Source organism: Salmo salar, chromosome ssa14 (assembly GCF_905237065.1).
Source record: "Salmo salar chromosome ssa14, Ssal_v3.1, whole genome shotgun sequence".
Taxonomy (NCBI): Eukaryota; Metazoa; Chordata; class Actinopteri; order Salmoniformes; family Salmonidae; genus Salmo; species Salmo salar.
In genome coordinates, this window is record NC_059455.1 from 86209920 (window position 1) to 86224551 (window position 14632).

At 43.3% G+C, this 14632-nt stretch overlaps 1 protein-coding gene across 4 annotated transcripts; it reads left to right on the plus strand.

Moving 5' to 3' along the window:
- The first annotated feature begins 100 nt into the window (after positions 1 to 100).
- LOC106570536 (deleted in azoospermia-like) lies at positions 101 to 11813 on the plus strand. 4 transcript variants are annotated; one of them, XM_014142972.2, is made up of 10 exons: positions 101 to 1359; positions 2168 to 2290; positions 2364 to 2455; positions 2553 to 2604; positions 2705 to 2771; positions 3103 to 3242; positions 3541 to 3621; positions 3916 to 4002; positions 10786 to 10862; positions 11475 to 11813. In XM_014142972.2, the coding sequence occupies exons 1-9, from the start codon at positions 1357 to 1359 to the stop codon at positions 10828 to 10830; spliced, it is 690 nt and encodes a 229-aa protein (XP_013998447.1). In that variant the 5' UTR covers positions 101 to 1356; the 3' UTR covers positions 10831 to 10862; positions 11475 to 11813. The 4 variants fall into 4 exon arrangements, 2 of the variants coding, with proteins under 2 accessions (XP_013998447.1, XP_013998448.1); XR_001320695.2 differs by having other exon boundaries at positions 102 to 1359; positions 10751 to 10862; XM_014142973.2 differs by having other exon boundaries at positions 102 to 1359; positions 3952 to 4002.
- The last annotated feature ends 2819 nt before the right edge of the window (positions 11814 to 14632 follow it).

Sequence of the window (14632 nt, forward strand, 5' to 3'; positions counted from 1 at the left end):
CTGCCTTAATTTTTCTGGACCCCAGGAAGAGTAGCTGTTGCCTTGGCAGCAGCTAACGAGGAAAAAACAAATATTTCACCGGATGTGTAAATGTGAAGCATCCGCTTGGCGTTTCCATTTACTACCACATATGGTGATTAGCGGGAGCCTAGTGACCGGCAGTGGGAGATGATGGAGCGAAAAAATAGCACGTCCTCGCTCGCCTGCGACTCAACGTCTTATAGGAACGCGCTCACCGGCCAAGCACACGCACAGTCGTGGATGGAAGAACCGATCACTTCTGACACCATTGTAATGAAACAGCAGGGAGCAGGTCTCGAACCCTCGACCTTTCGGGCTATCGACTGTGCTGCAAAATCATGCTCAAGCGGCAGAGTCGATATCCGCGCTTATAAACCCAGGGTTGTTACAATAAGTTTCACAAAGATCAAGAATGTAGCTAACGTTAGCTGTTTAACTTGTGTGTGAAAGTATAGGATTGTTCACAAATGGCGCCTGTGTTGACATTCAGCAGGCAGCTCCATTGCAACCAATAACTAATTAACCACAATGTGGCATTAAGTACAGTAATCAAATCCATTCCTTTGATGACGTTTAGCTAATCAGAGTCAGGTCATGATCAATCGAGCTGCCACATGATATTGCTGAGGGAGAGTAAAATCAAAGATGTTTTTACAACTAACCCAATATAGACCATAACCAGACGTTTCCAATGAGCAAATGAATCATACTGGGCAGAGCCAAGCACGCGCTATTGAGATCTTATTTGGACGTTCCCGTTAGGGAACCCCTACTGTGTTAAGTGCGCGGGTGCTATAACTCAATTCGCCCTTGCACTCCTAAACTTTGGCAAAGGGTAAAGTCCACAAAATGCAGTGCACTCTGTTTGTTACAGATTGTAGTTTTGGAAATAGAAAACTGTATGGACATCAAATGTTTCATCAGTGAGAAAATTAGCCAACATCTATTTCGCAGGGAGTAGTGTGAACTTCTGGCTAGAAGGTTCGAGACCAGCTCCCTGGTTCATTACATTATCTTTTATTTGCGAGGGAGATGAAATCTAGACGCTTGATATCAGACGTCTTTATTTAAAGAATACACCCCAAAATAGTGTTAACCTTTTTTTCGACAAAGTTTTACTCGTGTAACTAAATTACGCGTAAAAAACAACAGAATAAAAAAACACACAAAAGCAACCAATGTACTTTTTGGAACATCCCAATTAGGTTCAGCGAACGTAAGCTTGCGCGTGGCGCATCGCTGTTGATAGTCGGTTCAACGTTTTTTCGTGCACTTCAAGCGGGGAAAGTTTGCGCGGCAGTGTGTTTAATTTATTCTGTTTTAACGGTTTTACAAATGGTGAGTAGCTAGCTACATCTGTGTTTTGAGAATGACCCAAACATATGTATACTTTTTAAGTAAGGAATAAATCACCCTCGACCACAGTGAGAAAAATAAAAATCGCAGTCCAATTTCTCAGGAGTGAGTTAGCTAAATCACACTTCTAGGTTAGCTAGCAAGTTAAAAATACTTAACATTAACGAAGTGTATCGCCAGTTCTCATGCTTGATAAATTCAGCTCATAACATTATAACTAGGTCGTTTAGTTAACTAGTTAATCATTTTCCCTCCAATAAACGACCACGTTTCTAGTTAATAACATAACGTACCTAGCTAGCTAAAGTTAGTTGCTCCTCTGTGTCCTTGTTACGTTAGCAAGCTAGGCCCCGGCCATCCAAGATAGCCAGCCAGGTAATGAACGATTGCCTAACTAGCTAGTTTTGTCACATATGAATAATAATCATTTGGTATAGTTAACTTTAGCTAATCAAGTTTTTCTATAGTTAAGTTAGTTAGGAACTAACTAGCCGGAAAAGGGTGGACAATGACAATATCCTGATGGCTGAAATAGAAGTGGATTGCCCTCAGTTCCCCCTTGCCTTTTTGACGGTCTAATCCTGGATAGGATGGTTGAGCACAGGGCATAACTCATTCCTTTCACCTGTGACTGAGCAAGCTAGTTGGATCAATAGATTCTCCATCTGATGAGGCTTACTCTGAGATGGCTACAATCTTTCTGCCCACTTGAGCATGTTGTGATTGGAAGTTGTAGAAAAGTGAAAGGCAACTGGTATGACCAATGTCTAGCTACTTTAATTTCTTCCAGGATATCCAGAAACAGAGAAACGGATGTCAAACTTCCACAAGTTTGAAGCTGTCAAATGGTTATATTTTACCTGAAGGTAAAATGACTCCAAACACACTTTTTGTTGGAGGAATCGACATGAAGGTGAGTAGCTCAAATGATTTCCAAACGGATTGGGATACATCATCATTTAACTTGCTCATATTGTCCTTTCTAGGTGGACGAGAACGAAATCCGGGACTTCTTTGCGAGATTTGGTGCCGTGAAGGAAGTGAAAATCATCACTTACCGTGGAGGTATCTGCAAAGGGTAAGTCTGAAATTAGTAGGCGCCACCTTTATTCAAAAAAAGTGCATCCCCGTAAACATTGTCTTATGGAACAATGTCACTCTTTGACTTTGTGTAGTTATGGATTTGTTTACTTCAATGAAGACGTCGACATCCAAACCATCGTTGAAGTAAGAGTAATTTAACATGGTCACATTCAAGTCTTTCAAACTTTGCCTTCACTCTACTCACAAGCTAATGTGTTTCGTCTTCACCATGTTTACTCTGTAGCAACAGATCAGTTTTAAAGGGAGGAAACTCAAGCTGGGTCCAGCAATCATGAAGGAAAGGAGCTCACGTGAGTGTTGCTTGTGTGCATTTGGTCCATTGATATGTCTTAGTCTCAACATTTCTTATGGCTTCTGCTCCTTGCCTTTGGTACTCCATTGCCACAACGGAAGTCTGGGTTGTGGCTAAACGTGTTTTATGTCGACCACATTGCAGACATTGCATCAACCAATGGTTGCATGCCAGATCGACTGCAGTCGGCCATCGAATTGCTATATCAAATTATTAGTGGTTAGTTGAAATGTCAAACCCCCATCTAGGCATTGTGAAGCCTGGCATGTCTTTAATTATAGTCAGCGTAGAATGCGGATGAAGGTTTGTTTATTTGTTTACCCGCCCAGGTTTCATGCCGTCTCACCTGGTTGGTCAGGCCCCCTGGATAACCCCCTCCCAGTACATCTACTGCACCTGCTGCTCTCCTATGGGCGGGGGCATGGCTCAGCCTTCACCTGTACTCAATGGCGGCAATCCCTATTTCCAGGTAAGGCCCTGTCATCACTTCAAGGCCACTGGGTGTGTCTTAAATGTCACCCTATTCCCTATGAAGTTCACTACTTTTGACCAGGGTGCCATTTGGGACACAGGCACTGTGTTGCAAGATGGGCTTGAATCAGTTCACACTTTAGGACTAATAGTGGTCCGAAAAGTGCACCAACCCCAACCTGCCCGCCCAGCACACCAGGGCCATGTTCAGTAGGCAAACATTGTGGAACGTTGCAGATAGAACTTTACGTACATCTACCTTTGACACTGCGGTTTTCTCCTTCCTGTCTTCTCAGCCTTACTCGTACAACGGCTTTCCAGGAGTCATGATTCCACAGATGCCCATGAGCTACTCGCAAACCGCTTACGCGTACCAGGTAAACAAACAAACAAACAAACAAACAAACAAACACACTCATGCAGGCAGATAACCTTTTTTTGGGTGGGGGATAATGTATTCATTGAATAAATGTATTGTTCCCTGGAGAACTCCTAGTGGCGTTTGGTATGAAAACATGCACTACAACATGACACATTCCGCATCAATACTAATCCAAACTAATATACATGCGTGACATGCTAGAGACCACACACATACATCTGCTTTAATACTGTACCATAGCATGATAAACACACTCCCACCTGTTCCTCTCCCCATATAACTTATTGAGGAAAAGGATGCATTTTACCCTGCTCTCCTCTCCCAGTACGCCTCACCACACTGGACTGGGGAGCAGAGGACACGGCTCATCAACCAGGTGACACTTCCTCTGAATGACTACATTTTGCAAACTGCTAAGATGCATTCCCAATATTTTATTTTAAGTGATTGGAAAAGCTATGTAGATGTGACGTTTTTACTATCTATCTGTATCAGGGATGGGCAACTTTGATGGGGGTGGGGACACAAAAAATCTCAACTCATCATGAGTTCCATACATGCCAGGGCTCGTCCCCTTGTCCGGGGCAAGTAAAAAAATAAAACATGTTGGACAACCAGAATATAGATTTAAGTTGTCTGAATGGACAAGTAAAAAATATCACAATATGAAACAATTACTCCAATCAGAATTGGATCAGGCAGTGGCAGCACACAGCAGGGCAGTAAATTGGCTATATTCCCATTTGCTATAGCCTATTTCAATAAGTATTTTATATTTACACAAAGCAATAGAACAAATTGTAGATAGAGCTATGAGTCTTACCAAAGCAGTGCTAAATCTATATTTTTCTCTCTCGAATGATAAGGGCCAATAGCCGAAGTCTGTTTTTATAGGGACACTCCAATGTCTTATCGTTATAGAAGCCCAAATGGTCTATTTTCTGTCCATTTGATATGAATCTGACTTTGCCTATTAACCCTTTAGATCCCAATAGAATTTTGGGTTGCTGCTGTAGAATACTCAGAATTTCAAACAAACATACCTTGTGCAAAAACAATTAACCTAGTTTTTTTAACCTCTTACATCTAGACGTTTCGCTAGCGGAACACCTGCTCCAATATCCAATGATGGGCGTGGCGCGAAATACAAACTCCTCTAAAATCCGAAAACTTCCATTTTTCAAACATATTTTACAGCATTTTAAAGACAAGACTCTCGTTAATCTAACCACACTGTCCGATTTCAAAAAGGCTTTACAGCGAAAGCAAAACATTAGATTGTCAGCAGAGTACCCAGCCAGAAATAATCAGACACCCATTTTTCAAGCTAGCATATAATGTCACAAAAAACAAAACCACAGCTAAATGCAGCACTAACATTTGATCTTCATCAGATGACAACCCTAGGACATTATGTTATACAATGCATGCATGTTTTGTTCAATCAAGTTCATATTTATATCAAAAACCAGCTTTTTTACATTAGCATGTGACGTTCAGAACTAGCATACCCCCCGCAAACATCCGGTGAATTTACTAAATTACTCACGATAAACGTTCACAAAAAACATAATTATTTTAAGAATTATAGATACAGAACTCCTCTATGCACTCGATATGTCCGATTTTAAAATAGCTTTTTGGTGAAAGCACATTTTACAATATTCTCAGTAGATAGCCCAGCCATCACGGCTAGCCATTTAGACACCGACCAAGTTTAGCCCTGACCAAACTCCGATTTACTATTACAAAAGTTTGATTACCTTTGGTGTTCTTCGTCAGAATGCACTCCCAGGACTGCTACTTCAATAACAAATGTTGGTTTGGTTCAAAATAATCCATAGTTATGTTCAAACAGCTGCGTTTTGTTCGTGCGTTCAAGACACTATCCGAAGTGTAAATAAGGGTCACGAGCATGGCGCATTTCGTGACAAAAGATTTCTAAAAATTCCATTACCGTACTTCGAAGCATGTCAACCGCTGTTTAAAATCAATTTTTATGCCATTTTTCTCGTAAAAAAGCGATAATATTCCGACTGGGAATCTGCGTTTAGGTAAACAGACGAAAGAAAACAAAGCATGGGGTCGACGCGGGCACGAGCCTGAGTCTCACAGTACTGTAACCAGCCACTATCCAAACGCGCTACTTTTTTTCAGCCAGAGCCTGCAAAGCCACGATTCAGCTTTTTGCCGCCTTCTGAGAGCCCATGGGAGCCGTAGGAAGTGTCACGTTATAGCAGAGATCCTCTGTAATGGATAGAGATAATCAAGAAGGGCAAGAAATTGTCAGACAGGACACTTCCTGCATGGAATCTTCTCAGGTTTTGGCCTGCCAAATGAGTTCTGTTATACTCACAGACACCATTTAAACAGTTTTAGAAACTTTGGAGTGTTTTCTATCCAAAGCTAATAATTATATGCATATTGTAGTTTCTGGGCAGGAGTAATAATCAGATTAAATCGGGTACGTTTTTTTATCCGGCTGTGAAAATACTGCCCCCTAGCCATAACAGGTTAAAGAGCACAACCTCTTCTTTAATATGACACCACATTCATGTCAGTAAGAATAACACTCATTTTGGCATTCATTATGTAAAGACCCTCACTATCAAAAAAAACGACTAACACTCATACATTATCATGCTGAAACATGAGGTGATGGTGAGGGATAAATGGCATGACAATGGATCTCAGCAGGGTGTCTGCAATTGTGTTCGTTGTCCGTAGCTTATGGCTGCCCATACCATAACCCCACCGCCACCATGAGGCACTCTGTTCACAACCTCAGCAAAACTCTTACCCACACAACGCCATACACGCTGTCTGCCATCTGGCCGGAACGGTTGAAACCGGGATTCATCCATGAAGAGCACACTTCTCTAAACAAATTTGTGCACAACATTTGAGAGAATGTATATCTATATACAGCTAAACACTGCAACTATTTCCATGAGTCAGAGAGCAACCGTGGGATCTCCTGCTCCATGCTTATGCGCTCGCCTGTACTAGCTGTACCAACCAAGTGATCGTGACATGATTTGCTATTCCCCACGTTTCACAGCATCAAACATCAACAACACCAAACGTATATCTGCTGTTTACTTATTTCACTCACCTCGACATCATCGCTTTCTAAGTGCAAGGATGTCCGAAATCCTTATCACAAACCAACATGGATACAGCTTCTTCACTGTGAAAAGTCGTCGTTGCTTTGTGCCATCATTTTGAGTAAATGTTTATTTTTGTAGTATATTTTATTTCTACACACCTCGTTGGTACCACAGAAGGCCAGATGGACTACTACACACCTCGTTGGTACCACAGAAAGCCAGATGGGCTACTACACATCTCGTTGGTACCACAGAAGGCCAGATGGACTACTACACATCTCGTTGGTACCACAGAAGGCCAGATGGGCTACTACACACCTCGTTGGTACCACAGAAAGCCAGATGGGCTACTACACACCTCGTTGGTACCACAGAAAGCCAGATGGGCTACTACACACCTCGTTGGTACCACAGAAGGCCAGATGGACTACTACACACTTCGTTGGTACCACAGAAGGCCAGATGGACTACTACACACCTCGTTGGTACCACAGAAGGCCAGATGGACTACTACACACCTCGTTGGTACCACAGAAAGCCAGATGGACTACTACACACCTCGTTGGTACCACAGAAGGCCAGATGGGCTACTACACATCTCGTTGGTACCACAGAAAGCCAGAGTGGAATAGGCTATTTGAAAATATTTGGCTCCACTAAATATACACTGCTCAAAAAAATAAAGGTAACACTTAAACAACACAATGTAACTCCAAGTCAATCACACTTCTGTGAAATCAAACTGTCCACTTAGGAAGTAACACTGATTGACAATAAATTTCACATGCTGTTGTGCAAATGGAATAGACAACAGGTGGAAATTATAGGCAATTAGCAAGACACCCCCAATAAAGGAGTGGTTCTGCACAGACCACTTCTCAGTTCCTATGCTTCCTGGCTGATGTTTTGGTCACTTTTGAATGCTGGCAGTGCTTTCACTCTAGTGGTAGCATGAGACGGAGTCTACAACCCACACAAGTGGCTCAGGTAGTGCAGCTCATCCAGGATGGCACATCAATGCGACCTGTGGCAAGAAGGTTTGCTGTGTCTGTCAGCGTAGTGTCCAGAGCATGGAGGCCCTACCAGGAGACAGGCCAGTACATCAGGAGACGTGGAGGAGGGCAACAACCCAGCAGCAAGACAGGACCGCTACCTCCGCCTTTGTGCAAGGAGGAGCAGGAGCACTGCCAGAGCCCGGCAAAATGACCTCCAGCAGGCCACAAATGTGCATGTGTCTGCTCAAACGGTCAGAAACAGACTCCACGAGGGTGGTATGAGGGCCTGACGTCCACAGGTGGGGGTTGTGCTTACAGCCCAACACCGTGCAGGACGTTTGGCATTTGCCAGAGAACACCAAGATTGGCAAATTCGCCACTGGCGCCCTGTGCTCTTCACAGATGAAAGCAGGTTCACACTGAGCACGTGACAGAGTCTGGAGACGCCGTGGAGAACGTTCTGCTGCCTGCAACATCCTCCAGCATGACCGGTTTGGCGGTGGGTCAGTCATGGTGTGGAGTGACATTTCTTTGGGGGGCCGCACAGCCCTCCATGTGCTCGCCAGAAGTAGTCTGACTGCCATTAGGTACCGAGATGAGATCCTCAGACCCCTTGTGAGACCATATGCTGGTGCTGTTGGCCCTGGGTTCCTCCTAATGCAAGACAATGCTAGACCTCATGTGGCTGGAGTGTGTCAGCAGTTCCTGCAAGAGGAAGGCATTGATGCTATGGACTGGCCCGCCCGTTCCCCAGACCTGAATCCAATTGAGCACATCTGGGACATCATGTCTCGCTCCATCCACCAAGGCCACGTTGCACCACAGACTGTCCAGGAGTTGGCGGATGCTTTTGTCCAGGTCTGGGAGGAGATCCCTCAGGAGACCATCCGCCACCTCATCAGGAGCATGCCCAGGCGTTGTAGGGAGGTCATACAGGCACGTGGAGGCCACACACACTACTGAGCCTCATTTTGACTTGTTTTAAGGACATTACATCAAAGTTGGATCAGCCTGGAGTGTGGTTTTCCACTTTAATTTTGAGTGTGACTCCAGACCTCCATGGGTTGATAAATTGGATTTCCATTGATTATTTTTGTGTCATTTTTGTTGTCAGCACATTCAACTATGTAAAAGGAAAAAAGTATTTAATAAGATTATTTCATTCATTCAGATCTAGGATGTGTTATTTTAGTGTTCCCTTTGTTTTTTTTTAGCAGTATATTTTGTCAATATCATGATTCCTCTCGTCCCTCCTGGAACATGCCAGCTAAATGTAGCAGTCCTTTTTATTTAGTTTTTGGGTACATTATTTTGGATGGCCGTTAAGGGGTGATAACATGGTCTATGGCAGGGGTGTCAAACTCATTCCATGGAGGGCCTAGTGTTAGCTTTTCCTTTCAATTAAGCCCAAGATGACCAGGTGAAGGGAGTTCCTTACTAATCAGTGACCTTAATTCATCAATTAAGTAAAAGGGAGGAGAGGAACCTGTAGACACCCTCTGTGGAACGAGTTTGACACGTGGTCTATGGGCAAGCACAGAAAATGATTTCAGATCCCTCCTATGTACTTCGCTCATTTTCAAGTTCACCCTTTTGGCATATGGTGTTAATGGACCTTTTTTGTTTGTTGACAAGTGACTTCAGCTTTATAACAAGTTAAAAAAGTTAATGTCGGACCCGGCCCTAGCCTTTTGTGGGTCCTAAGCCATATGTTATTGGAGGGGCGTTTTACTGTTCATTTACTGCAATTCTACACATTTTGCCATGGGCGGAGAGAAATGTTAGCATAATTTTTTTTCATTATATAACATTTTTACCTCCTTCAGTCCCCAATTTCGTGATATCCAATTGCAATCCAGTTACGAGAGAGGCGAAGGTCGAGTAATGCGTCCTCCGAAACATGACCTGCCAAACCCAGAAGCCAGCCGCACCAATGTGTCGAAGGAAACACTGTTCAACTGACGACCGAAGTCAGCCTGCAGGCGCCCGGCCCACCACAAGGAGTTGCTCGAGTGTGATGAGCCAAGTAAAGCCCCCCCGGCTAAACCCTCCCCTAACCAGGGTGATGCTGGACCAATTGTGCACCGCCCTATGGGACTCCCAGTCACGGCCGGTTGTGACACAGCCTGGGATCGAACCCCAGGCTGTAGTGACGCCGCAACACTGTGATGCAGTGCCTTAGACTATTGCGCCACTCGGGGACCAATGTTTGCAGTTTTTAATATCTGAATGTGTGACAAAAAATTGTGGGGGGGTCCCCTGGTCGGTAATTTGACAGCTGTCTAGACTAACTTCTAAAAAATGTCAAAAAAATGTTAGCTGACATGGGATAAGTGACTATCAGTGACTGACAAAACAAGAGAACAGCTGGCGCACAATCCCCCCAAAAAATAATTACACCACTATTTTAACTCTCAACAGTAAGTTAAGACCCCGACTGAGTTCCCCATGGACCGCCAGTTGTCTTGCCTGGAAACCCGGCATTGAATTTTACGTTGGGCAGAAATTTCCTTTTCGTCTCGCGACTTCTACAAGCCAGAATGTTGAATAAAATGCTTTGAAACGTTGATGTAATTCTATTTTCCTGTGGATATGTTTCACATTCCTACTGCCAAATGGACCAACCACACGGACAACCGGTAAAGTACGTTAAAATATCATTTTATGCCACATTCTGACTTGTCGAAGTCGTGACAGGAAAAATGTCCTGACTCAAATGCTCATTTCAACCCGACGTATAATTCAATGCAATTCAACGTCAAGTTTCCAGGCAACCAGTTGCCCATCCCTGATGTGTATTCTGTCATCTGATCGAGTAATGGCTACTAAGTGGCAATGTAGGGTAAAGCCTATATTGTCATGTTGGTGTGAGTGCTTTAAGCGGATATCATATTGACCATCTGCCTGCCAGTGTATCAGTATTTGCAGTAATTCATGTGTTGGCTAAGGATGACTGATTTTCTCCCAAGGGTGTTTGCTGTAGTAGTTCCTGTGTTAAGGTTCACTGTGGTTGTTTCAGCCGGCTCATTATGTGATGTGATGCCCCGTTTCCAGAACTTTGTGGACTGCGGAGTCCAGACTCTTCTGACTCTGCTGTAGTCCACAGTCCACTGACCCTCCTGCTGTACCAGGTGAACGAACACACACACACACACTCAGACCCTCCTGATTTGTCTCCTTTTGTTCTGCTAACCTTTCTATCCATCTTCCCCCTCCCTCCTGTATCTCATCTGCCATTTCTATCAAGTCTTTCTCCATCTCTTCATTGTTCTTACAATTCATCTCAATTGTTCTCTCTCCAGTCTTCAGTCATTTAAGTAATTAGTGATTGTGTAGCAAGTGTTAAAAGTGATGATTCAAATGCTCAATTAGTGAGTTATCTGTAGTTTGTTTGTATTGTCAGGGATGATGGCAGAATCTGTCCATCTTGAGGAACATACTCTATTCTCTTTCTTCTAATTGTCAGACTATGTGGACAGTCTCAATTTGTCTTGCGATTCCTCGCATCCTATCTCCTCACCTCCTTCTCAATCAAATTGGAGGCGATGGACCAAGGTCCTGCCCCTCAGGCCTTCTTTTCCAATGCAATTTGAGGACGAGGTAACCCAATGGGTTTTGAGAAGGAGGCGCGGAAAGGACGCGAGGAATAAAATAAATGCAATGAATATTCTCCCATTGGGGAAAAAGCTCTAGAATCCTAGCTGATAGTTGACTGAATGCTTGTTATTCCTCTCCACCACAAGGGGGCGACGTCTCCATGCAGACTGGAGCACAAGGTGACATCCTGGCCTTTAGAGCTAGCAGCAATAGACTTTAAAAATATACACTTTCAGGATGCTTTCTCTCTACGACATCTCTTGCTCACTTTGAGACCCGACCGTGGCGGCTCGACACTTGCACCTGCACCCGATGGGCGTGGTCACTGTGACCGTGTTTGGCTTGGCTAGGACCATGGTCCTGGCGTTTGGACCGCTTTCAACCCGTCTCAAACACTGTCACGCAGGGAAGAGCAGAAGTGGTTTTGGAGCTTCAGCTTGTTTACAGCACAGAGCAACGTGTGGGTGTCTGCCTTTTTTTGGGGGGGGGGTTGGTTTTGATAACCCCCAAAAAGACAATACTTTTAAGCTCATCTGTGCATATTTATATTTTATGTTTGACTATTTATGTTAAGTTTTTTAATGTCAGTTTGTTTGGGTGTAAGCTTTCTGCTGGGCTTCTGTACATAGATTTGTAATACAACAAATTAGTCTTTAGAATAGTGTGTTGATTTTGACTTTTTCTATTAATTCAAGTTTCCATCCCCATTTTCCTCTGATTTAAGAAACTAATGCATCAAATTATTGTGGGCAGAATTGAGGACAACACTGGCAAATTATTTTTCAGGCGCTCCTGTTGCCTTAGTGCTCTTTTATATCATTTCTTGACAGGTTCCTGTCTTAAGCTACTTAAATCACCTTTTTATTTCGATTTACTTCAGTGAATTAGAAGTGCCTGTCTGCTTTTTTTGTTGAGGGTTTAATTGAATCGATGTTAGTGTATTTACAATTGGGATGCACTGATCATCTCGAGTTTTGCTGTTTTGAAAGTGTTGAATCTTTTTATTGTGGCCTATGGTTTTTTTAGGCTGCGTACCAAATGGCACCCTTGTCCTTATTTAGTGCACTACTTTTGACTAGAACCCTGAGCAACAGTAGTGAACTATAGGGAATATGGTGTTATTTGGCACAGAGGCCTTTGAGTGTTGCCATTTTCTTAAGTTATGGATCTTGTGGCCAATGTTTCTTAGCCGGTTCCAGCTCTTGCAGTACGTCGCCAAGAGGAAAATCATTGAGTCAATTTCACCTGACGGTGTTGATGATAAACTACTTTTATAATGCAGCCTGGGTCGGGAAACCTGTTTTAATTCACTCTGAAATGAAGGACATAACTAACAGCAATGCGTTCCATCACTACTGGTTGAAGTTCTCTTACAGTTCACTTATATATATTTGTTGTTGTTGCACTGATTGATTTGTTGACAGTGTGTTTTTCTTTCTTTTTGGAGGTGGTGTGTTTTGATGCATTAATACAATCGTTTCAGTTTGATTATAATCACTTTTCAGCCCGACGGGTTAACTGGTTGCATTTAAAATTGATAAACACATTTTGTATTTAAATATATATTTTGATACATCAGTTGAGAAATGTGTTGACTCCCTGTCTTTCTTCTAAGCCAATGTTTCCCAAATACTTTTTTTTTTAAGCTTCAAATTGGAATTGTCTAAGAATTGACTCAACGACCAAAAACACACCTAAGTTTAGTTTTGTTATAATGAACCAGACAATCTATAGTTGTTTGTGAAAGTTGGCTAACTCAGTGATCCTGCTTTGTATTATAACCCCTGGAGTTTTTTCCCAGAAGAGTACACTGTTTCTGAAATATGTGTCTGTTTACTGTTACATAGATGCTCTGTCTTCACTGTGGACTGGTTGACATCTGAAGTTGGTCAAGACCCAGAGTGTGATCCAAAGAGCAGACATGCCCTACGATTCTACTACAGTCAATTAAAGTATGAAGCTGGCCCTAACTTAAGTCAGCTTAGTTTTATTTGTTAGGATTTGGTGACGGTAGGCACACAATTTGTGACCCTGGGTGGTTATTTGTTGTCTGTGTATTTGTTAGTGCACACCTTAGAAAAACATTTTATTATTGGACAAATTCAGATTAGTCCCTCTGATTCGGCATACACCCCAGAAGTGGCTGCTGGTTGGTCAGAGCTGACTTTCTGTCATGGCAACATAACTGACCATAATTTTCTGTCACAGACCATTTTGTTCTCACAAACGGCAGTATGATGGTGTGACTGCCCCCCCCCCACACACACACAGACAGACAGACTGCTCTGAATTATGGAGCAGTCTGGATAGGTCTTATGAAATATGAATTTACAGTGGCGACCGCTGTCTAACATGAATCCCAGACACCCTGGACACACACCATGCCAAACACACATTGACTCCCTTGTAACAGATTTGAACCCCTTACCATAAAAACACTTTTGTCCATGACTAACTGAACCCAGGCGACATAAAGCATTTGCTGTAGCATGCTCTTGTGGTAGTTCTGATTAATACTTAAGCTTGACTTTTACAGTCTCTGTGGCATCCTCTTCACATACACTCATAATCTTCCCTCCTTGTATATTAAATCAGCCTTCTGCAACTGTAGCGACTGTTCAATAAGCAGAGGGAAATGGAAAGGCAGACTTCCCCGACGCTCTCGCACACAGAGGGAGATATAGGGAGGGAGCAGGAGGAGAGAACTCCTCACACACTGTTATCACGCGCATCGGGCTGCCGGAGAGATACAGTACCGTACAGTTGTCAGAGGGAGGATTCGTGCTTTCCCGTTACCGGAGCAGCATGACCTTAACGGCTGTTTGTGGCTCGTCATCCGGGGTGATCACGCAGAGGACAGGGGATTGACACTACAGAAAGTTCGGCTTGTTTGTGTGTCGGTGACATGAGCACATTGCTTGCGCATGCGTCCTGACTGTAGAGAGACTTCTTTTACGGGTGATTCCAAACGGTAGGCTACCTTTTGTTTGTCTACTCTAAAAACACACGAAATATGTTTGAGTTGAGATATGGAAATGTAGGTCAGAGTTCACGGGTGTTATGTTCCTGGATGAAACCAAGTATTCTCAGAATGTATTTATGTTGTAGTGGCAACATCTCTCGGGCCTCAAATACTAAACATAATTCTTGGGAGATGTTTTATGAGAGGTGTGTAGGCTCAACAGTGCAGCGTTAACTTTTTTGACGGCGGGGGAAGTAGCCTGATACACGGGCTCGTTTGATGGGCACAGCACAAGTTCAGGTCACAACGGTTAACACCCACCAATTCTCTCCAATAGTCTGT

Coding starts and splice junctions, on each gene's coding strand:
- LOC106570536 (XM_014142972.2), top strand. Junction 2,291..2,363: donor TTGGAGGAATCGACATGAAG/GTGAGTAGCTCA, acceptor TGTCCTTTCTAG/GTGGACGAGAACGAAATCCG. Junction 4,003..10,785: donor GGACACGGCTCATCAACCAG/GTGACACTTCCT, acceptor CCCCGTTTCCAG/AACTTTGTGGACTGCGGAGT.